At 39.2% G+C, this 25,332-nt stretch overlaps 2 protein-coding genes across 5 annotated transcripts in view; one reads left to right on the top strand and one right to left on the bottom strand.

The window, feature by feature from the left end:
- The window catches only part of LOC103702761 (serine/threonine-protein kinase ATG1a-like), a 30,227-nt gene extending 29,657 nt beyond the window's left edge, over nucleotides 1-570 (bottom strand). For 2 of the 3 annotated variants that reach the window (XM_008785320.5, XM_088723614.2), the window contains exon 1: nucleotides 8-570. In XM_008785320.5, the coding sequence (XP_008783542.3) occupies nucleotides 8-256 (249 nt within the window). In that variant the 5' untranslated portion in view covers nucleotides 257-570. The remainder of the gene's footprint in view (nucleotides 1-7) is intronic. The other variant, XM_039126693.3, reaches the window with a different exon arrangement.
- Nucleotides 571-6,948: 6,378 nt separating this feature from the next.
- On the top strand, nucleotides 6,949-24,055 carry DCL1 (dicer-like 1). Of its 2 annotated transcripts, none has more exons than XM_008785322.6 (19): nucleotides 6,949-8,317; nucleotides 8,432-8,545; nucleotides 11,744-11,954; nucleotides 12,100-12,494; nucleotides 12,582-12,804; nucleotides 14,220-14,392; nucleotides 14,498-14,620; nucleotides 14,801-14,961; nucleotides 15,066-15,299; nucleotides 15,402-15,552; nucleotides 15,796-15,978; nucleotides 20,070-20,231; nucleotides 20,315-20,410; nucleotides 20,501-21,129; nucleotides 21,476-21,576; nucleotides 21,653-21,852; nucleotides 21,937-22,854; nucleotides 22,993-23,157; nucleotides 23,381-24,055. In XM_008785322.6, exons 1-19 carry the CDS (start codon nucleotides 7,319-7,321, stop codon nucleotides 23,939-23,941), a joined length of 5,799 nt encoding a protein of 1,932 aa, XP_008783544.4. In that variant the 5' UTR covers nucleotides 6,949-7,318; the 3' UTR covers nucleotides 23,942-24,055. The 2 variants fall into 2 exon arrangements, with proteins under 2 accessions (XP_008783544.4, XP_088579739.1); XM_088723613.2 differs by having other exon boundaries at nucleotides 6,994-8,317; nucleotides 11,785-11,954.
- Nucleotides 24,056-25,332: the final 1,277 nt, after the last annotated feature.

Below are 25,332 nucleotides of genomic sequence, written 5' to 3'. Positions count from 1 at the left end.
AGCGTACCTGGATGGCTTGGTGGAGGCGGACGATGTTGGGGTGGGAGACCTGGCGGAGGATGGCAATCTCTTTCAGGAGGCCGTCGCGGATCTTGGAGTTGAGCTGCTTCTTGTCGATCTCCTTCACGGCCACCTCCACGCCGTGCTGCCGGTGCCGCGCCCGCCACACCACCGCGAACGACCCCGACCCGATCTTCGGCCCCAGAATGTAGTCCCCGACCGCCCGCCCACGCCCCAACGCCCAACTCTCCCCCATCCTCTCTCAACTGATGGGCTTTGGAGTTGGTTTATACAAGCTTAGAACATTAGAAAGACTAGCAATCGGCCTATTGGAGAAAGCCGTAGTCTCGGTGCATTTGAAAGGGGGGTTGTCTTAGAGTTTCGGCTTCATCTGGGGAGGAAGACGCTTGTGAAAAGTGAGGCTCCCATTATCGGACGGGGGAATTGGGGGTGGACGAGGACCGGAGACGAAGGGAAAAGAAGACGCGAGTGGGGTACCGAGGTGGGTCCCAGTTTTCTAGTTTCCGGCTCCGCGTTAAACGCTCCCCAGAGATTTCCTGGAACGATAATGGTGCAGAATACGATGTCGTACTGCTTAAGAGAGGGGCATGTCGAGCCGAGGGACAAAGGGGTTGGAAAATTTCGTGACAAGTGCGCATGGATTTGGACGCGCTTAGATTACCGGGTCATTTCGGCTGGGAACTCTTTGGAGTCCGGCTTTTTCTGGTCAGACCTACGGTTTATTTGGACCGGCTGGGGTCCGAGAATCGGCCCAGCTGTTGACCGGTCGGTTGCTGGGTTACGGATGAAGGATTTTGGGGGATACTTTGATAGTTATCCTGTATTAGCCTTCTCACCTGCTAAAAATTAAAATGGGTAAACGTTTGCTTGAGAACCACGCTAGCGTGCAAACAGCGCATTGAATAATGTAACCAACTTTTATAATTAAGTGCTGTCCTTATGCGGAAAATTCTAACTACAAACCATACGATTTAACAATAATATTTTTGAAGAACCAAATGAGAGGCAGAAGGGTCGTAGCTAAGGGCTCGTTTGGTTCGCGGGAAGCATTTTCCTTCCTAGGAATATGATTTCTGGAAAACAAATTCCTAGGAAGAGGATGCCTAGGAAAGTATTTTTGGCATGTTTGGTTGACCATGGGAAAGTGACAAATTTCCAAGGTGCTTATGTTTGGTTGGCCATCCACTTTCCTAGGAAAGTTATATATAATTCCTATTATGCCCTTAATAAAAATTAGGTTTTTAATGCCTCTTTAATGCTTCTTTAATACTGAAGGGACTTTTTGGGAAAAAGTAAAAATGAAGTGATTCCCGCCTCATGGGAAAGTAACTTTCCCATGTTTCTCATGGGAAAGACTTTCCCATGAAATGTGGGAATCACATTCCCATGGGAATACAACTTTCCCTTCTCTCTTCTTTGAAAACTCCAACCAAACAAGAGGCATCTCATTACTTTCCCGTTGACCACACTTTCCCCCCTTCTTTTCCCGCGAACCAAACGAGCCCTAAGTGGAATGGGGAAGAGAACCAAAGGAGAGGCAGAAGGGCTCACCGTTTGAGAAGTTGCCATATGGAAACGATGGTAGCCATTAATTTTTTTATTTGGTGTCATTAGAATTTATTATTTCCAAGTGAAATGCATGGAAGGAATAAAAAAATTGTGGTCGGGAAGGTCATGGTAGCAAAAGCCATGGGCAAGCGTTTGATGCACTCTCGACGTGGATTTTTCAACGTAGATAGTAAAAGAACAAGAAGCCTTATTAAATATTACTAGCGCAGATACTGGGATAAGAAAGATACTCTAGGATAAAATAGGCTATCCATGCATCATAGTTTAAGGCACCAGGACGGATAAGTGCTTATTATATTAGTGTAGCATAAGCTTAGTTTCCAATAATTCCAGTGCAGACCAAAGAGTGATGCACTATGATCCTTATATTTGTTTTTGAAGTCGGCATATAGAGATATTACTAGATAGATTTTGACTCATATATAAACTTTTCTCTGAATAATCCCACACCAGCACAGCAAACGTGTGGATGTCTATTTTTTTCAATTTGCTTCATGAATATGGACACATGCAATTTATTCCATGAGTCAAGGTAGTTCATCAGCACTCTTTGGGCACCTTTGATGGATAATGAACGCCATATAAACAGAGTTTCTGGAGACCGGCGAGAGACACTTTATTATTTTCAAGGCACGTCTATTATGAGATAAACAGAGCTGCGAACTGAGTAGTATTCTTCGTGCCTGAACTTGATACCAATTCCGAGAGCACGTCAGAATATTTTACTCTCTAATTTTTTTTTGAATGTATTCATACTAAAATAGCTTAAATCACCCATCTTAATAATAATAAAAAAAGAGTTTCCAAGAAGTTAGAATTTGGATCAAAAACTTTCTGCAATTTGATTGTCCCATGCTCCGTTGCATTATTTAGATTGTCATTTCAGTGCAATGGAATGAGAATATGAGGCCGATGTTGGTGAAAATATGAAGTATGGTTGAAAGATAAGTAAACTAGAGAATTAGATATGTGCATTTGCTATTAATCTAGGAATGAAAGCTCGGCTTCAGTCCAAGTACAGAAAAAATCTCGTTGTTTCACTTCTGATTTCATTTCTACCTAACTAAAATGCATTATAGAAGAGTTGAAATCAGAAACTAAATCTAACTAGGAAAAAATACAACAACATATTTGATGTGGGGTCGGAACCCCGACACTAGCCCGCACACCGGACGAGCAGGGAAAGCATCCGCGTCCTCCCCGAGGTATTGTCCGCTCTGGGATTGCCGCTTCGGGTCTGCGGGAGGTCGCCCAGGGCCGTGGCCCAATGACAGTCCCGAGCCCTGCCGGCGCGGGGGTCCGCGGAGGTTGCCCCCTACCCTCACGGTTTTGTCCCGCAAAAGGGCCCTCGGTGAGAAGAGGTGTTTGCACCCCCCATTTAAGGCACAGACCTTTCCGCTGATTATCCGATGTGGGACTAAACTGGGAACCCCATCCCACAACACAGCCCCCCCAGCGGGAAGGTCTGTGCGTGGCCGGGTCCCTTCCTCTAGCGCCATCTGATGTGGGGTCGGAACCCCGACACCAGCCCGCACACCGGACGAGCAGGGAAAGCATCCGCGTCCTCCCCGAGGTATTGTCCGCTCTGGGATTGCCGCTTCGGGTCTGCGGGAGGTCGCCCAGGGCTGTGGCCCAATGACAGTCCCGAGCCCTGCCGGCGCGGGGGTCCGCGGAGGTTGCCCCCTACCCTCACGGTTTTGTCCCGCAAAAGGGCCCTCGGTGAGAAGAGGTGTTTGCACTCCCCATTTAAGGCACAGACCTTTCCGCTGATTATCCGATGTGGGACTAAACTGGGAACCCCATCCCACAACACAGCCCCCCCAGCGGGAAGGTCTGTGCGTGGCCGGGACCCTTCCTCTAGCGCCATCTGATGTGGGGTCGGAACCCACATATTTTACGAATATGTTGCCTAATGCACATTTTAACCTATACAATCTAAAATGCTAAAAACTGTAAAAACTGTTCCACAAAAAATGAAAAAAAAGAGATATGAAACAAACCTGATGTGCTGCTAGGTGGACGTTGCTATAGAGCATAATGGATAGTTTTTGATAGTTCGTTTAAAGACTAAGACATGGAATGGCTTGACTATTTGCAGTGTCTTATAGTAGCACATTATGTTTTACAAAATAGCAGCAATACATTACGGCTGAGATGTGTCAAAATTGGTTAGCCATTCAATTTATCATCTCAATTAAGAAATCTAAAAGAATGGCTTTTGATGGTAGTCAAATAAGAACGAATTTTGATTTTAAATATGTTTAAAATTATAAAATAATATTTAAAATGCAATCAAAATTTTATTTTTCATTTGTTTTTGCCCTTAATTTGGGAATGTTACAAAATATAGAATTTCCTACATAGTAAATTACCTTTACATTTCTTAGGAACCAACATTTGAATGTTTTTACCTCTTCTCAAATTTATTAGTTTACTTTCGAAAAAAATTCTTCACTGATATAAATGAAAAAAATCTTTTAAATTGATGTAGATTTGGCCACTTCTAGTTTTAATTCTCTATGGTGCACGTTTTGCACTATAGAGGATCTGGACTCATTGATCAAACATCCACACCAGCCTATCACCATCCTTGTATCATTGCTTATTTTCAAAATTGGTATATTAAAAGAAAGATTAGTTTTATATGCCAACCCGATGCGGCATTCAAACCAATCTGAGCAGTGGAATCGGAAAAAGTCTCTTTTGCCGAATCATTTTCTTGGAAACCCTTACCCTATCTAGCCACAAGGATCGATCACCTTTCTCAAAATGTAGGTTTTTTGGGTGCCTACCTCTAATAGAAGATTCAGTGACCTCTTCTGGTAAGACAAGTGGAATAGTTACACCTAGCTGCCTTCAATTTAGAAGGAGATCTTTCATACAATGATTCAGAAGCAAAAAAAGCAATGGGTCACCTTAGGACTTAGCGACAGGTCCTAATGCCCATCGATCTAATAGACATCTAAGTTTTGGGGAATGTAACTCAGCTACTCTCTACATGGCAATAGACGACAACACTCTCATTGATAATATATCCTCAGTAATTAATTTTTATGATGGATGGTAGGTTTTATATGGGCCCACTAGATATTAATTGTTTTTCATAGTAATGGATGGTAGCGATGTTTCTTTTACCATGTGGTATAATACGGAGAAAGTTTAATCCTGATTTGCGAAACCACCATTAACAGGCTCTAGAACTTTTCCCACGTCAGAGGCATCCTAGAACATTAACAACTTTTCCATGACACTAATACTGACTCCTATTTAAACTCTCAATTTTTTTTTCAAAATTAAGTAATTATACATATAATAGTTGTTACTGATCTATAATGGAAAATATATAAAAAAATATAGCTGGTTTTATTTAGTCATGCTAGTCGCTAATTTCACATTTATGACCTTATTTATGTGTGACCACCCCCTCCCATTTGAACTTGCTATATTTTCTATATGATTAAACATCTCATGTTTATTATTGATATTAATGAGGTTATGCTATTTTGCACTCTCCTTTTCCTATTTTTAAATAAGGTGTTTTGGTGAGATTTAGCCAGATACCATATAGATAGCATTGTTATGATACTTACTCCTCATGTATTGCACTCATTTGAAAACGAGATGGTTATAATGTTGAAGTCGGCATGTGGGGTTTGAAGGGGTTATTAGCATCCAATCATGCTACTCAAGTCACATACAATCTATTTCTAATACAATTGTTGGTGTGGGGTGGCAATCTTAACCTGAATGAATCTGTTTACCCAACTTGAACACGCCAAGTTTAGATATTATAGGTCAGCTAATCTCGACACCATAACATATTAGGTTGGGTTTGGGTGAAGACTCCTGAACCCATCAGGCCATAAGGTGTTACATATTATTTCTTAAATAGTTTAAATAATAAGTAATGAATAGGGTTGTCTAGTTATCTCGGCAGTTATACCTCTTTGTCTAGTAACCAGATGTTAGCATGTAATATTTTCTTAAGAATATTTTGTTTTTATTATTATGTTGTTTTATTTATTATATTATTATCCAATGTATTTAGTTTTAAATTGCAATATAGATTATTGTAAAAATTAGTTTATCCATACAATAAAAAGCTCGAAGCTAAATGGATATGAGTCAATCAAACGAGCAAGTGGATCAGTTGTAGATAAATTTGGGCCAAGAATCTTTGCCCTTTTTTTTTTTTGGTGCGGTGGGGGCGGGGGTGTCAAGTTATATTAATTTCAGATTTATGACATCTCGATATATGAGTTTGATCCGACTTGAATATGATAAGATCTCCATTGATTATAGCCCATAGTTATCGGTGAATTAGGATTTAATGATGATTTATGATTACCAATCATTACAAGCTAAAATGCGCAAGTCTAAATATTTAATCTCATATTTTCATTGAAACTTTAGTTAACATAACCACTGAAACCCACTAAATGGATGACTCATTATAAAATTAAAGCAAATTCCTTGAGGCACTAGTCTTATGTATCTACAAAATTTTATTTATACCTAATAATATTCGATGGGCAAGTAAATAACTGACCACTCTCCAAGATTGGCACTAATTTTAGATTGGATGCCAATTCTTCCACAACACATATAAAATGAGATCTTGATGTGCATATAACTGGCTCCCTGGCATTACTCTAAAATTAAAATACCAAAGCAAGAATTAAATTTTAAACAAGAGCAAACATTTCTATGTATCACAAAATAATAGTCAGATGCTAATTTGTTATTTGAATGCTCATTACTAAAATATACAACGGCTCACCTTTGATACTCTTATAACAGCGCTATTTTAAACCGTTTTCTGAGAGGGTAGCAGGGGAATTTCCTTTGCACGAGCGCCAGTCAGCTTCCAAACAGCAATAAATATCTTTGCATTTAATATCATCAATCACCATAGTCAGAAAAGCAATGGAGCTCTGGCCTTACTTAAGATGCCCCATGAGGCAAATATTAAAAGGCCTATCTTTTGTGATACATCTGATAAAATAGATAGATAATGTAATCCCGGAGCATATTTCTCATACATCCGTCCCCTATTAAAATATGAATAAGAAAATAATCTAGGAGAATAACATTGACATCCAAAAAAATAAAAAAAAGGAAAAAATAAGCATATCAATTCAATCCACTTCTCGTTACAGGAATATAGTATCAGTTTCCCAACTTGTACGATCCAGGATCAGATGCACCTGAAAGACCCACGTAGCGTGATCAGAACCACTGACCGTGGAACTAAGCTGGGCGAGCGGCCCACCTCCCACGAAGCAGTTGAACTGCTGCTTCTCCCACGTGCATACGTGCGAAGTAAAACCGCCCTAAAGGCGTAAACCTAACCGGCTTGCGGCCATCCCGTACTCCTTTCGGCCCCCACTGTTGAAAGAATCTATACGCCGTCTCCTCTTTCCCTTCTCTTCGTCGTCGTCTCTCGCACCACGTAGTAGGACGCCCCTTCCGACGGGGCCGCGTCCTGTCCGAACTCCGAAGGGTCAGAGAGAACAAAGGAATATAAAAGAAGAGAAAGGGAAAGAGAGAGAGTCGCGCTGATACACCGCCGAATCTCTCAACAGAACAAAAGCATCCTCCGCTCTGTTTTGCGTGATTTGTACGGTATATCACCGCCTCTCTCTCTCCCCTTCTCTCTTGTCTTGAAGTGGTTGGATCATAAAATTCTAGTGCTATTGGTGGTGGTGGCGGTGCTGAGGGAGTGAAGATGGGGGGCGAGCCCACATTGCCCGGGCCGGCGGGCGCTGGGAACGCCCCGGCCAACGGCGGCGGCGATCCGGCATCCTACTGGTTCGATGCCTGCGAGGACGACAGCCTCGCCGGCATCGTCTTCTCCGACTTCGACCCTTCGATGCTGCCATCCTTCGATCAGATGGGGGGCGAGGATGGTTTCCTTGGAGAGATAGATCGGATTCTCGAGAGCGTTAATGGCGATCCGAGTGCTCCGTTGCCTGCCGAGACGAAAGCGGGCCAGAAGGAGGACTCAGTTGCCGCCGCCGCCCCCGAAGGCGGCGGGGGACTGCCGGCGCCGGTGGAGAACGGGTCCAAGAGCAGTAGGAGTGAGGAGCGAGTTGGAGTGGGGGAGGAGAAGAAGGGTGTGGATGGCGGGGCGCCGAAGAGAGATGGTGGTGTGCTGAATGGCGATTGGAGGTACGGCAAGAGAGCCCGTTTCGGCGATCGGATGATGGAGAGGGGACGGTACAGGGATCCCGTGTGTCGGCGGCGGCCTCGTGATTGGGAGGATGGTGATCGGAGGAGGAGAGAGGGGGACTGGAGTAGGAAGAGGGAGCGGGACGGCTCGGAAAGGAGGGATAGCAGAGATAGGGATTGGAGGGAGAGGGACAGCAGAGGGTATTGGGAGAGGGATAAATCGGGGAAGGTGGTGTTCCGGGTGGGGCCATGGGAGGCGGAGCTGAACCGAGAGGCGAAGAAGGCCAAGCAGGATGGATTGGAGGAGGCGAGGCGGAGCCCTGAGAAGAGACAGGAAGAGAACAAGGAGAAGCCCGCGGAGGAGCTGGCAAGGCAGTACCAGCTTGATGTCCTGGAGCAAGCCAAAAAGAAGAACACGATAGCTTTTTTGGAAACCGGGGCTGGGAAGACACTGATCGCAGTACTCCTCATCAAGAGCGTCTACACCGAAATGCTCAAAGAGAACAAAAGAATGCTGGCAATTTTCTTGGTGCCAAAGGTTCCCCTTGTTTACCAGGTGATGAAAGGCTACATATTTTTCATTTCTTTTGAAAGTAATGAGAATGCCATAAAGGATTTTGAGCTTTAGTTTCTGAGATGATGCTGATGTTAATTGAGATCTTCATTACAGCAAGCAGAAGTTATTCGAGAGAGGACCGGGTATAGAGTTGGGCATTATTGTGGTGAGATGGGCCAAGATTTCTGGGATGCCCGGAGGTGGCAGCGTGAATTTGAATCCAAACAGGCAAGGCTATCTTCTTTGTGTACAATGTTGTTCTGTTAAAAAAGTAATTGCTGTCTCTTAAATGAAATTTTGTTATTCTGCATGAAATCTGTTTAACTGCTTACTAATATCTGAGCTTTGGGCAGTTTCCAGATGTTACCGTGAAGTTTCTCAATAGAACAATTTGATAAACTATGGAATAGGGAATACAATGTACTTCTGTTTGTCATACTGCTCTTTCCATTACTTAATATTTTGGAGTGCGAGTGATCCTTTCTGTGGGGAACTTTTGACCTCAACATAACTTTCTGCGCGGCAACGTATGATATTTGATTTGTTAGTCAAGGAGTTATTGGTTGATTTTTTTTTTTTTCCGTTTCAATTTATCATTCAAAGAGTTGTCTTTGTAAAATAATTAAAAAAGGGTTTTTTTTTGGCCTAATATACGCTGTATATCTCGTGGCACTGTTGCCTATTTCTTCATGCTGGTGCCAGCCAGTTCTTGAGATGGTACCTCAGAGGCTTAGTATTGTGCTAGCGCCTGACCCATATGGGTACAGTGTAGAAGCTTAAATTCTTGGTCTGATCATCTCATGGTAGCATATGATTTCAACACTTGGTAAATAGAGGAAATGCACTTTTCTAGATCCTCCTGTTGTGTCATGTGCTTGCTGATGGCTATCGTGAGCTGAAGAGTGAAGTAGTGGGTAGCATACCACCAATCAGCACAAATTCATGCATAGGTGATGTATGGAATACTCATGAGAGAATAAATAATAAAAGGATGAAGCTGAAAACTTCTCAAAGATCCAAATTGATGGGAGACTGTTTCTATCTCTCAAGAATAATTGGAAGGCATTCTTGATCTCTTCTCCTTTTCTTTGCTCTCTCATTTCTCCCTCCTTCTCTTGTTTGATGGGAGAAGAATAACTTGTTCTCTAGGGTGGGCTGGTCTCCCAGTTTTGGCCAGCCTCCTAACTAGTGTTACTCTGTTTACTATCTTCATCTATCTATCCATTATTTCATGTAATAGAGCCAAGCTAAGAAAGCCGATCACTTCTTGTTCATCAATATTAATTGCACTTTGTGTTCATATCTGTTTTCACTAAAATTGCATCCAATGATACTCAAAAATTAATACAACTAAATCAGCAATTTCTTCCAAGATTTGGATTCATACCTTCTCATGGTCAAATTCTTGCAAAGTCTAAACATGAAAAAATGGTATAGGGTCACATACTGCACAGATCTTTGAAATAATGGTAGCACTAATTTAGAATGGTTTGTCTCCAAATTGGCTGACATTCAAGGCAATGAACTTGCACAAGTGCTCTTTGATGGAGTCTTCTTAATATAGATGGATTTCCAAGTCAATTAAAGCTTTTATTTAAAAAAAAAATGAAGCACCTAAAAACTTTGGAAAAAAGAATTGTGAATATATTAGTCATTAGGCATGTTATATCACAATATATGTTGTAATGGTATAAAGTGCCTTGTGTCCAGAAATTCAAAGAAAACCAACTGGGTTTTGTGCTGAGGATTCTAATAATCTCTTAATAGCTGGCCAACCATAAGGTAACTGCTTTTACTTGAGATTGTTCAAGTGGGATCCTTCTAAGTGATAGACACAAAAGATCTTGTATTCATGTTAACTCGTGCCTCTTAATTGTTCTCCTTTGGTGTTTCTCAAGTTTTTGGCAAACAAAATAGGATTGAGTTTGGGGGGGGGGGGGGCAAGGGGGTACTTTGAGCTAATGTATTCTTCATGATAGAAAGTCATATTATTTCAGATTGCTATCAATTATACTTTGGACTCGTTTGGTTCACGGGAAGAGGAGGAAAAGTGTGGTCAACGGAAAAGTGAAAAAATACCTCATGTTTGGTTGGAGGTTTCAAAGGAGAGAGATGAAAAAGTAGTTTTTCCATAAAAATAAGTTTTCTATATTTCATGAAAAAAAATTGCATGTAGGATACCAGAAAGCCACTTCCCATGGGCTGAGAATTGTGGTATTTTGTTTACCAAAAATTTCCTTAAGCCATCATGATCTTCTTAATAGCTATTTTTAATAGTTAATCTTAAACTATTAAAAATATACGATTAAAAATTACCACAATATAAAGAAGTTATCTAACTATTAAAAATATCAGAACTCTAAAAACTCATCCCAATAAATATTTTTAATACTTTTTTTAAATATTTGAAAAATATTTTTAGATTTAAAAATATTTAAAAATAGCTATTAAAAATTATGCATATGATGTTTGATAGGTATTTTACACAATTTTATTGAGGCATAGCAGGTATTTTATACAACTTTCTTAGGAAAATAAATGCTCAACTAAATATAAGTTACTCTGCAAAGTGTGTTTCTTATGTCGTTTTCTCATGGTCAACCGAACGTGCAAAAGCCACTTTTGTAGATATCATATGCTCAGGCATCAACTTTCCAAGAAAAATATTTTAATGAGGTAAAATTATTCCTGCGAACCAAACGAGTCCTTCGATATAGACACATCGGAGAGCAGCTATCGTACTATGTACACCTCTGGGTTGGAAAAGGTTTGTGAGATTTTATATTTAGATCAGCCATTAGTGATTGTCCACATGTAATGATAGAGATTGTGAACAGTTTTATATTTAGATGTGAACAGTTTTGGTAACCATTTAATGCATAATGCAGCTGAATGTGCCTATCATTTAAATGTGAGGCTTATATGGGACTACACAACAATTTCATGTAGGCCGATGTCAATTGTTTATATGTAAGCACACTTTCACCTGTTGATACATGTTTGTAATCCGAGAAACGAAAAGATATGAAATATTCAAAATGACAATTGCATGAACTGTATATATCTTGAATATTCTTTGTTGACTAGCAAATACATTATTTTATTGCAGATATGAGATTTCATTTCCTTCCATTGTTTCTTTGGTTATAGTTTGTAAAAACTACTATTGCTTCCATAGTTTTTCCTGCCATTCCTTTGTTGAGTTTGCAAGTGCAATATTTGAATACCTTTCATTGAAACTGTTCATAATCAATACTTAATGTAAATTTCAGACCATAATGAAGCAAGTGACTTTGTTTTTACATCTTCATTTAAGTGCCATAAAAATAATTAAATGATATCAAGTTAAAATTTGGATGTCAAATAGACCTTCCTGTTAGCACCAGAATCTTCATGTTATATTAAAATTGAGTACTTCCATTGCAGGTGCTGGTTATGACAGCTCAAATTTTGTTGAACATTCTCAGGCACAGCATAATTAAGATGGAAGCTATTCATCTTCTAATTTTGGATGAGTGCCATCATGCTGTAAAGAAACACCCATATTCTTTAGTCATGTCAGAATTCTATCATACTACTCCGAAGGATAAAAGGCCAGCTGTCTTTGGTATGACAGCTTCTCCTGTCAACTTAAAGGGTACGATCTTTTCTGGTTTGGTTTTTATATTTCAATTTTCTCTGTTTATCTTCTTCATTGTCAAACATTTTGTCCCATCTGTCATTGTGTCTCTATATCTCATTACACCTGACCTTTTTAAAATGTCATTATTTTTTCCATGCAGGTGTTTCTAGTCAGGAGGACTGTGCTATCAAGATTCGGAATCTTGAAAGCAAATTAGATTCCATCGTCTGTACGGTAAAAGATCGAAGGGAGCTGGAGAAGCATGTCCCAATGCCCTTGGAAATAGTTGTGCAGTATGATAAAGCAGCTACCTTGTGGTCCCTTCATGAGCAAATAAAACAAATGGAAGTAGCAGTTGAAGAAGCTGCACATTCCAGTTCTCGGAGAAGCAAGTGGCAATTTATGGGAGCCAGAGATGCTGGATCAAAAGAAGAATTGCGCCTGGTTTATGGTGTTTCGGAAAGAACAGAGAGTGATGGTGCTGCCAATTTAATTCAGAAGTTGAGGGCTATAAATTATGCTTTAGGTGAACTGGGACAATGGTGCGCATATAAGGTATTTTATTTGTAAAATAACCTACTACTTGTGCTTGCACATAATTTTCATGCAATCATGTTTAGCAGTTGGGTTTCCTTGTCCCAGGTTGCATATTCCTTTTTGACAGCCTTGCAGAATGATGAAAGGGCGAACTACCAGCTTGATATCAAGTTTCAAGAATCATATCTTAAGAAGGTTGTTGCTTTATTGCAATGCCAGTTAAATGAGGGAGCTGCCACCAACAGCGATGCAAAAAGTGTAGATGTACATAATAATGATGCTCAAAGCATAGATGAGATTGAGGAGGGAGAGTTGCCAAACAGTCATGGTCAGTGCTGCCACATGCTCATCTTTTAAAAGTTTAAGGAAGGCATACAGTTTACCTAATTCCTTTTGTTTAACTCTGCCTATTCCTTCTATTCAGTTATAAAAAAAAATAAATTTTAATTGTGGCTCTTGATCTTGTGACTGGTTGCAGAAAAATTATTATAGACAGACCTTTAGTTTACTGCTTATACAGCCATGGTATTGCCATGCATCATATGTGTCTGTTTCGAGGATGTGCTCTATTTTAATTGAAAGTGTATAATATAGTTGTTGCTTCCATCAGACAAATATCATGTTAACTCCAACATTAGCTCTAAAATTTTATGGTATCAGATCCTGTGTTCAAACTTCACCTTGAGTCTACTATCAAATCCAAAACTTCTGCATGCAATTCAGCACCACCGATCATTATTGATAAATTGACTGCCTGTCCTAATCTGCAGAACCTCACTGGAGAGCTTTTTATGATTCCACCATCCATCGGACCAACCTGTGTAATTGTTGGCAGAAGTGGACCAAGCTGTTGGATTTACTTTGCATTTACAATATTCTTTGCCTGTTCAGTAGATGCTAGAATCTGATCTGATCTTATATGTTTTATTCTGCAGAGCCTATATCTGATTTTGAGTTGCCTTTTTCTTTGAACTACGCATTACTGCCAAGCTTGTTGGTTACAGTCATTTGATCCTTTGTAACATCTTTTCTCACCATCTCGTAGATTTGTAAAGCAGTTCTGTAGAATATGAGTTGGTGATGGTCGGTTTACATTGTTCACATTCCCTTGTTTGCACCAATCTGCTCCAGTTTACGTGTTTTATTCCAAATCACTAGAGGATAACTGATCTACCATATTTTATGATGAACAGTGTGGATTGATTATGCACATCATAGTTGGTCTATCAGTTTTTTGATGAGCACTTGGTTTATCACTACCATCCACTTGTAGTTTTAAGAGGGTCATGGAGGATCTCCTTGTAAACATGTAATAATGTTCTGCATACTTTTACTCCTTGCTGATGCTCACATTTTATACTAGGTTCTCTATGCTTTGTGACGCATAACAGATTATAATTGCCAACATCCAGTTGAAACACAAAGTGGGGGAAAAAGAATCTGTATTATAGCTACTGACATAGTTTTGGGTCTTGGACACATTTATGTTTTTTCTTTGTTCTTTTTATCTTTTCCGGAGCTCCTTTTAGTTAGGTTTGGTATGAAAATTCAGTAAATCAGATTTGCTTGTTTGTAAGTTCCATTGTTATATTTTGCTTAAATAATATTACTTGTTAACTTTTATTTCATATTCTTCTGTCAGATTTGGGACAGGTTTAATTTTCTTTCATTTGAAATACTTATAATTTACAATGATTAAAAATCTGACTTTCTTTGCATCACAATATACTACACGTTGCACAGCTGTCTCTGGTGGTGAGCATGTAGATGTTATAATAGGAGCTGCTGTCGCAGATGGGAAAGTTACTCCTAAAGTGCAGGCATTGATTAAAATACTTCTGAAGTACCAACACACAGAGGATTTCCGTGCAATCATTTTTGTGGAGCGAGTTGTTGCTGCATTGGTTCTTCCCAAGGTTAAATATTTATTTTCCATGTATTTGTATAATCTTTACAAAAAGAGAGATAGAAAACTGAGATGTTGCCTGAGTTTTTTGATATAATTTACTGTACATATACAGGTCTTCACGGAGCTTCCATCTCTCGGTTTTATCAAGTGTGCGAGCTTGATTGGACACAACAATAACCAGGAAATGCGTTCATGCCAAATGCAGGACACAATTGCAAAATTTCGTGATGGCCGAGTATGTTTGTCTTCCAGTATTCTATCTTAATTCTATGACATAGAGGTATTTGTTTATTGGGTCACAAAAGCTGGTACAGGAGGGTGAGGTGGTTGCAATACACCTGAAATTTAGTTGATGCATAGCATTCTTTCTTAAAACCGTATATGAGTTGGATAAGGTTGTGTATGTGATTTGCAGGTCACTTTATTAGTAGCTACAAGTGTTGCTGAGGAAGGACTTGATATTCGACAGTGCAATGTTGTCATTCGCTTTGACCTTGCAAAAACTGTTTTAGCCTATATCCAGTCTAGAGGTCGTGCAAGGAAGCCTGGATCTGACTACATATTGATGCTTGAGAGGTGCATAACATGTATTAAATCAAAGATAGGCAGTGACTTTTTCTTGTATGCACCTTAAGATTTGGTTAGTTCAGATTTTCTGAACCTTTATTAACTTATGCCAGGGGGAATGTGTCACATGAAACATTTTTGAGGAATGCTCGCAATAGTGAAGAAACGTTGAGAAAAGAAGCTATAGAACGAACTGATCTTAGTCATCTTAAGGGTACTCCAAGGCTAGCTACAGTTGATACATCACTGGGTTCCATGTACCAGGTGGAATCAACTGGTGCTGTTGTCAGCTTAAATTCTGCTGTTGGACTCATCCATTTTTACTGTTCCCAACTACCAAGCGACAGGTTCTAATTGTTTCTGTAGGATCCACTGATTTAGATTTTCTTCAATATATGCGGAGTTATAGCTTTTTTAATTACCAAACCTCTTCTATTTTCTTCAATTAGATATTCAATACTTCGTCCGGAGTTTATCATGGAACGACATGAGAGGCCAGGTGGCTCGACTGAGTATTCCTGCAAGCTTCAGCTTCCTTGCAATGCTCCATTTGAAAAGCTTGAAGGTCCCATATGCAGTTCAATGCGCCTTGCACAACAGGTATTGCTTGGTGTAATTTATTTAATATATGATTGTGCTGGAAGAGGAAGGCGAAATTTCTTTTTTTCATTTTCATTTTTTTCTTATTAAGAGCTATTGGGGACACCAAATAGCTCGTGCTAACTCTGAATATGATACCGGCGTCAAGCATTCGTTGAATCTCCTTTTCCCTTTTTACAGTTGTAACATATATAGGTAATATTTATATACAGATATGAACTGTCATCATCTTCTATTGTGCAGGCTGTTTGTTTGGCTGCGTGTAAGAAATTACATGAGATGGGGGCCTTCACTGACATGCTTTTGCCAGACAAGGGAAGCGGGGATGAAGGTGAAAAAGTTGAACAGAATGACGAGGGGGATCCTCTTCCTGGAACAGCACGACATAGAGAGTTCTATCCTGAAGGTGTATCAGACATTCTCAGGGTGAGTTTCTTTTCCAATTTGTAATGCTTTTTCACTGTAACTGTTGTGGGTCTGGCAGATATTAGCAACGAAGTATCATCTAAAGCATTATTTTAGGTGGATTACTTGTTTATCAGACTAATAGATTTATACAAAGAAATATTTGTTGGTAGAAATTAATTTGATTAAGTACCATTGCAGACAGATATTGCCAAATATTGAGCAGAAAAATATGTTTCCATGGCATTTTCTATAAGGTCATATATGGCCAATATTTTTGTTGTAAGGATGTGGTACAAGTTCTTTTTTTTTTTTTTTCAAAAGCAAATCGTATGGAAAGGGTTAATGTTTGACAACAAGGGGCATTTTTCTGATTGGTGCCTTTTGGCATTGAGGCATGCACCTTTAAGGTCTAATTAGGATGGGTTAGTCCTGACTTAGAGGTGCATGAAGAAGCAAGGTATCTCAGGTTAATTGGGTGGAAGGTCTACAAACACAAGCATTTTAAGGTCAATATTAAGAACAATTAAAAATTAGGTCAATGTTGGATAGAATGGTAACCCATTCTCACCCATTGTTCCAACAAGGAACTTTGTTCCATGGACATGTTGTATTACAATTGTTCTATTTTAGAAATTACAATAAAGTTTGCAGGAGTTTATTTTACTGATAGGTTGGAGAATGGACATGTGTTTCGTTTGCTTATGTAAATCAACTTGCGTCAGAAAAATAACTAATATAGATATCATTTAATCATAAATTGGTGAAGAAATTAATACTTTGTCCCATCAGAAGCTATCAAATTTGAAGTAGAGGATTTATTGAAGTAATTAACATTATTTGTTGAAAGCATTTATCGCAACCATCTTCTCTTAGATTTGATAATATCAACCTTTTATGTTGGATAAATGTACTTTTAATGAGGAATGGAGAAAACCACTTAAAGTTTTTTGGCTGAGGAGGACGAGATCAACGAAAGATGGAGATGTTATTTTGATAAGCTATTCAACGGAAGTTTTGTAGAAGATTTATGATGCCTTACTAGTCCCTTTGAGGATGAAAATGTTAAGTATACAAGTAGAATTAGAGTATTTGAGGTAAAAGGTGGCTATGAAAATGATGAAAAAGGGAAAACAGTGAGACCCAACGGAATCCTTATTGAGGTTTGAAGGTGCTCAAATGATGTGGGAATAACTTGGTTGACTAATTTGTGTAATAAGATTTTAGGGATCAAGAAGATGTCTAATAAATGAAGGAAGATTATTATAGTATCAATTTATAAGAATAAAGCTGATATTCGAAATTGTTCTAATTATCATGCTATCAAATTCATGAGCGGTACTATGAAATTTTGTGAGAGGGTGATTGAGCACATATTTAGGTGTGACACAAAAATACTAGGAATCAATTTGGTTTTATGCCAGAAAGGTCGACTATGAAAGCTATTTTTCTCCTTGGGAGGTTTATGGAGAAATATAGAGAAAAGAGGCAAGATCTTAGTATGGTTTTTATTGATTTAGAAAAAGCATATGGTAAAGACTCCTTATAGAAGTCTTGTGGTAGGTGTTGGAAAAGTAAGGAGTGTTTATTAGATAATTTTACATGATTAAGGATATAGAATAGAGTGTTATTTGTACGAGAACTATTGATAGTAATACTAGCGAGTTTCCAAACATAATAATTTACATCAAGGATCTGCTCTAAGTCCTTACATTTTTGCGCAAGTTATGAATTAGCTTACTAGGCATATTTAGGATATTTTTTGGTGCATGCTATTTGTTGATGATATAGTCTTAGTAGATGAAACCAATGTTGGCTTAATCATAAGTTGGAATTATGGAGAAATGCTCTAGAATTTAAGGGTTTTACGTTAAGTGGGACCAAGATGGAATATATGGAATGTAGATTTAGTCAAATTAGAAATAGAAATGGTGGAGTGAAATTTGAGGATCATAAAGTTTTTTGGTGCATGCTATTTGTTGATGATATAGTCTTAGTAGATGAAACCAATGTTGGCTTAATCATAAGTTGGAATTATGGAGAAATGCTCTAGAATTTAAGGGTTTTACGTTAAGTGGGACCAAGATGGAATATATGGAATGTAGATTTAGTCAAATTAGAAATAGAAATGGTGGAGTGAAATTTGAGGATCATAAAGTTTCTAAAAGTGATCATTTTCGGTATTTATGATTGATTATTTCTAAGAATGGGAGATCGAAGAGGGTATTATCCATGAGTTTAAAGCATGTTGGATGAAATGAAGAAGTGCATTTGGGATATTATGTGATCGTAGGATACCTATCAAGTTGATGGAAAAATATTATAAGATAACCACACTACTAGTTATGGTTTATTGTGTAGAGTGCTGGGCCGTTAGAAAACAATATGCGAACTAGATGAGTGTAGTCAGAATGAGAATGCTGAGATGGATGTATGGTAATACGAAAATTGATAGAATAGGAAATGAAGTCATTCATAAAAGAGTGGAGGTAGCACCCATTAAGAATAAATTGAGAGAATGATGATTTAGATGGTGTGGATATGTACAACATAGGATAAAGGATAAAGGAGTGATTTGATACATGTAGAAGGAAAGAGGGATAGAGATAGATTAAAAATTATTTGGGATAAAGTGGTAAGGGCTTGATATCTCAATATGTATTAGAAAGTATGGCCCTAAATCAGGTGCAATGTCGGAAAAGGATTCATGTAGTCGACTCTAACTGATTTGGATTACAGCTTAGATTAGTTTACTTGAGAGTTGAGGTTTCTTAGCAATATATAAGCCTATTCTAGGATTGTCAAAGGTGGTTGCCTAGGTGGATGCTTAAGCAATCTTGTCCAGGCACCTACAGTTTTCCTTGCTGTCAGGTTAGGTAGCTGTTTGAGTGTGTACACTGCCACCTATGTGATGCCTTTTGGTTTGAATAAATGCCTTAGTTGCTGGAGTATCTATATTAGGTGTTCCCCTCCTTTTCCTACATCCTTCAAGAATGACTAAAGTGCCTATTTTATTGGACCTTCCTTAGATCTTCATTATACATTCCTATGCTATCATAGTTAATTCACCATCACTTTGTCCTTAATTAGTGCAATTTACATGGCTGCTTTGCCGTTCTAACCTCTCTCTCTATACTTATTAGTTTTACCGCACATTCTGCTCTTATTTCCACTACATCCAACTTGTTTTCTTTGATCCTCTTTGTTTCCTAACATCCTGCTACATATAAGGTTTGATTAATGAAATAATATACCCTAAGCACCTACCACTTCATACAACCAGCTGTAATTAATGTGTGTTTCCATCTCTCTCTCCATTGTTTTGTATGATAATCCTAGACGATAAAATATCACTTTTTGGTCACCAATCCACGAGTCTTGACTCTAGTCTCATCTTTATTTTTATTTTACAAAAATCACGTTATATATATACATACATACATACATACACACACACACATATACATATATATATATATATATTATATATAGTTTTTGGCTTGCCTTTTCCTCCATAAATCCGCCTAAGCATTAATCTTTTTCCCCACATCAGTCAACTCTATATCGTTTGCAAGTAACATACACCATGGTGCATCTTGAAAATAGCAATGAGTTCATCTGTGATCAGCATAAAAAGATAGTTTGCTGATCCTTGGTGTAAGCCCATTGTGATGTTTCATGATGTGCTAATCATAGTTAGTAATTCTCTCAGTGTAGTATCGATCATTTTTTGTTATTCTCTGATTATCTTGTTTGTCACGCGACTTCCAATCTGTTAATGTTTTACATTGTTACAGTCTAATTGCTTATCCTAAGAAAACTCTCTGCATATGATTCAAGTGAGCTATAAGGAGGTTATTGGCCTTTTAGGTTCGCATATATGATTGTATCTATGTATATTAGTTGTACATGCTGCATTGTACTTTGGTTGAGATGCTAGCTACTGCAATGGCCAGACCACCATCATCATATCATGTACTATAATGGGCCATTTCTCCTGTAGTGCAAACTTGCCTTATTTTATCTTTTTAACCCTCATTTGTTAATTAATATATGTGTCTTTTTGCTATCGAGCAATATTCTTAACTTGTTGAGCTTATTTATCAACACAGGGGGAATGGATTTTGTCTGGGAGAGATGGTTGCCAGAACTCCGAAACGTTTCAGTTGTATATGTATGCTGTTAAATGTGTTAATGTTGGGATTTCCAAGGACCCATTCCTAACACAAGTTTCAGACTTTGCAGTACTTTTTGGCAATGAGCTGGATGCAGAGGTATAGCTCAAGCACTGTTGTAGCTTATGTAGGTACACTGGAAATTGTATCTTACATCTTTCACATTTTTAATTGATTTCTAGGTTTTATCGACGACGATGGATCTCTTTGTTGCTAGAACAATGATAACAAAGGCATCTCTCGTTTTCCAGGGACCCATAAGGATTACAGAAACTCAGGTTGATTATTTGTTCAGCTATACAGGAGAGCTTATGTTATAACCATGGGATTTGTCTCTGATTGAACTGTTAATTGTTGTGTTCATGCAGCTGGTTTTAGTGAAGAGCTTTCATGTCAGACTTATGAGTATTGTGCTTGATGTTGATGTTGATCCCTCAACTACTCCATGGGATCCTGCAAAAGCATATCTCTTTGTCCCTGTGATGGCTGAGAAGTTTCCTGATCCTGTCAAAGAGATTGACTGGGATATGGTTGAGAACATAGTAGGTACTGATGCGTGGAAAAATCCTCTTCAGAGGGCAAGGCCAGACGTATATCTTGGTACTAATGAGCGAACACTCGGCGGGGACCGAAGGGAGTATGGATTTGGAAAATTACGTCATGGCATGGCTTATGGTCAGAAAGCCCACCCTACATATGGAATCAGAGGGGCTGTGGCGCAATTTGATGTTGTGAAAGCCTCTGGATTGGTTCCTCATCGAGATACTATGGTGTGCATGGAGGATGTTTATTGGAGCCAAGGGAAATTGGTTATGGCAGATTCTTGTATTGACATTAAGGATCTTGTTGGGAAGATCGTAACTGCTGCACACTCAGGAAAAAGGTTCTATGTGGATTCTGTGCAGGATGATATGAATGCAGAGAATTCATTCCCAAGGAAGGAGGGCTATCTAGGACCTTTAGAGTACAGCTCATATGCTGATTACTACAGGCAAAAGTAAGTCTCAACATTTCATTCTTGGTTGCGAAAGCAATCTTTTCGAAGGTTCATTTTTCTCACTTTTATATCGTAGCCTTCTAATCATGTCCATGGCAGAAATGGACATCTAAGAATACACCTGAATTGTTGTGCTTGAAGTAGTGAAAGGCTACTCTTTTGAGGAATCAGTTAGCTACTGTCTAATGTGAAATATGAGGGCTTTGTCTGCCCACTTCAATCATATTTTTTGTTGACAGTAGCTTGCTATTTCTTTGAGCAGAAGGAAATGCTTTTCATTCTTCATGCACAACAATGGGGGTGTATTTGTTTTGTCCATTTCTGCTCCTCTTTTGCCACTTAACAGGTATGGAGTTGAGTTGATTCATAAGAAACAACCTCTTATACGTGGACGTGGTGTTTCATATTGCAAGAATCTCCTTTCCCCTAGATTTGAACATTCTGAAGGTATACTACTTGTTTTGTTTCTTTTCTTTCACCTTTAGATATTATTAGTGGCCATGATAACTTTCTGTTTTTGTAGCACGGGAAGGTGAATCTGAAGAGAATCTAGACAAAACATACTATGTATTTTTGCCTCCTGAACTCTGCCTCCTTCATCCACTTCCTGGAACCCTCGTTCGTGGTGCTCAGAGGTTGCCTTCAATAATGAGAAGGGTGGAGAGCATGCTGCTTGCTGTTCAGCTCAAGGATGTGATCAATTATCCTGTTCCTGCTGCCAGGGTACTCTATTTTTGCCCATGCCATCTATTCCTGCAAATTATATCACTGTCATTTTACTTGACATGGTATTCAATCTTCTCTCAGATTTTGGAAGCCTTGACTGCTGCTTCATGTCAGGAGACCTTCTGCTATGAAAGAGCAGAGCTGTTGGGTGATGCATACCTGAAATGGGTTGTTAGTAGATTTCTTTTCCTTAAATATCCTCAAAAGCATGAGGGTCAGCTTACCAGGATGAGGCAACAGATGGTGAGTAACATGGTGCTATACCAATATGCACTAAATAAACGACTTCAGTTCTATATCCAAGCCGATCGCTTTGCTCCATCCAGATGGGCTGCTCCTGGAGTTCTTCCTGTCTTTGATGAAGATATAAAGGAATCAGAATCCTCCATATTTGGTGAGGAATGTCCTGCTGCAGAGACTGAGCCGCAAAAGGATTTCTATGATGATGATTATGAAGAGAACATACGGGAAGATGGTGAGATTGAGGGTGATTCCAGCTGCTATAGGGTTCTCTCTAGCAAAACCCTAGCAGATGTTGTTGAAGCGCTGATTGGGGTGTATTATGTTGAAGGTGGGAAGAATGCTGCAAACCACCTAATGAGATGGATTGGGATTCAGGTGGAGTTCGACCCTCAAGAGCTTCCATGTCCAAAGCCACACAACATACCAGAAAGCATAATGAGGAGTGTTGACTTTGATGCATTAGAAGCTGCACTAATTATCAAGTTTAAAGATAGAGGCCTGTTGGTGGAAGCCATTACACATGCTTCGAGGCCTTCATCTGGTGTTTCTTGTTATCAGCGGCTTGAATTTGTTGGAGATGCTGTATTGGATCATCTGATCACAAGGCACCTGTTCTTCACATACACCGACTTGCCTCCTGGACGCCTGACCGACTTGCGAGCTGCTGCTGTGAATAATGAGAACTTTGCTCGTGTTGCAGTCAAGCACAAGTTGCATGTGCACCTTCGTCATGGATCAAGTGCCCTAGAGGCACAGGTTCGTGTATTTTTCTCTCCCTTTTTTTCTGTTGATATTTTTGGGTAATGCGGGCATACAAAGGCATTAGTTCATGAAATTGCTTGAATATTCCACCCCATAGTTCTTGGCCTCAGGATATGTTTGAATTTTCTATAGATACGGGACTTTGTGAAGGATGTTCAAGATGAACTGTCAAAACCAGGCTTCAACTCATTTGGCCTTGGAGACTGCAAGGCTCCCAAAGTTCTTGGAGACATTGTTGAATCCATTGCAGGTGCTATTTTTCTTGACAACGGACTAGACACTTCAATAGTCTGGAGGGTAATTTTTAATTCCTCTTTTTTTTAAAAAAAAATATTTACGTGTTTGTATATGTGTGCACATGTAAGTGTTTGTGTATGCATCTGCACGCATGCATGCGTACGTGCAGAAGTTGAGTGATGAATGGTTGGACTTTGTCAAGTATCAATGTTCTTTTTTTAAAAAACATTTCCTGTATTTTTAACCTGAATTCTATTTGTCTATTTTATCATCTTTTTTCAAGGTCTTCCAACCATTGCTACATCCAATGGTCACCCCGGAAACTCTACCAATGCATCCAGTGAGGGAACTCCAAGAGCGTTGTCAGCAACAGGCAGAGGGCTTAGAATACAAAGCAACACGTACAGGCAATGTAGCTACAGTCGAAGTCTTCATCGATGGGGTTCAGATGGGAGTAGCTCAGAACCCACAAAAGAAGATGGCACAAAAATTGGCTGCAAGAAATGCACTTGTGATCTTGAAGGAAAAGGAAAAGGAGAATGCATCAAAGAAGGATACAGAGAAAAGTGGAGAAAAGAAGAATGGTGTTCAGATCTTCACAAGGCAAACACTTAATGACATCTGCTTAAGAAGGCAGTGGCCAATGCCCCAATATCGATGTGTTTATGAAGGTGGCCCTGCCCATGCTAAAAGGTTTGTCTATGCAGTCCGTGTAAATACATCCGATCGTGGCTGGACTGATGAGTGCATTGGGGAGCCTATGCCAAATGTGAAGAAGGCAAAGGACTCTGCTGCTGTTCTCCTCCTTGAGCTTCTCAACCGATGTTATCCTGATAGTAAATAAATGCACTTAATGTTTATGTAATTGTCATTCCTCATGGGTTCTCATACAGTGCTAAGTTGTATGAACATGCCTTGATATTTATTTAAGGTTAATATCTCATGGTTCATTTCTTCATGGTTCATTTCCATCAAAAAACAAAAAAAAATTCTTCATGATAGATTTTTCTTGGATCATCCCATCTTCGCTGGAGCTTCAAATGAAGGGAGTGTAGATATTCGATTATCATGCATGGTAGCCTTGTTTTGGACTCGTGCTACATCTTGCGCTTCATCATGGTGAAATGAAATTTATTCAGTTTGTGATACAGTTTCCAAGAATGTGGCTGGTGTCAGTTTTTGACATCTTCACCTTTATAGCTGCTGTAATTTAATATTTTTAACTGTTGAAGCGTCTCATATCATTTCTTCCAGTATCTGGACAGGGAATGATGCATTTACCTACGTTAACAGATCTGAAGGCAGCTAATCATTGCTGAAGTAGTAGAGTTAACCTATTGAAGGCCTTCATAAACCGTCATAAGCGTTATGCATGAAGGCCTCAGGCTGGAAGATTCTGACACCATCTAATGAAAGCAGAGCACCTTTAAGCATCGACTATAGCTTTAAGCATGAAAAATTAGTACTGGCTTTTGTAGGCCTCAGGCTGGAAGATTCTGACACCATCTAATGAAAGTATAGCACCTTTTAAGCATCGACTATAGCTTTAAGCCTGAAAAATTAGTATTGGCTTTTGATGTTGAATTGTGCGCCTGTGCTTCTGGGTGTCTTGGAATGCATGCAACCAATTTGTGGGAGGGAAAGCAGATGGTCATTTTGTGCATGCAGCCTCATGACAAGCCCTGCATGGTCCTAGTTATATACTTTCATTATCACAAGCCCTATCAGGATCCTCAGTATGTACTTTCATCTGAAATAATATGCAGGAATAGCTTGGGACTGGTTAAAATTGAGAACTATCACAGCTGTCATATAATCATCAGTCTTTGCACAACTGAGCAGCTTCAGGATGAGTATGATTAATAAAACACGCTCCTGGGCATATGGGGTGGCAAATGAGCACAAACCAAGAAAGGTTATAAGTTCAGCCCTACCACCCTATACTATAGTAATTTTACCCTAAGTTATTGAGGACTCAAACTCATCTGCATGTAAATTCTGCGCAATACTCACTCGTAAATGAAAAAAAAAGGTTGGTGTAAGAATTTTTCACTGATCAGATGGGAACAAGCTCATCTGTGTAAGAATTTTGAATTCCTCCTCAAACCCATCCTGGAATGGGCGTAATGGCAAAGAACAAGAATTCAATGATGGCTCCAAGGTTGGAACAAAAGCATTTTCTTACACTCATTTTGCAGATCTTAGCTAGGAAGCTGTCTCGAGGATCACCAGGTC

Source organism: Phoenix dactylifera, chromosome 6 (genome assembly GCF_051530095.1).
Source record: "Phoenix dactylifera cultivar Ajwa chromosome 6, Ajwa_hap1_PhDact_Kaust_v1.1, whole genome shotgun sequence".
Lineage (NCBI taxonomy): Eukaryota > Viridiplantae > Streptophyta > Magnoliopsida > Arecales > Arecaceae > Phoenix > Phoenix dactylifera.
This window is presented reverse-complemented; position numbering and strand designations above follow the sequence as displayed.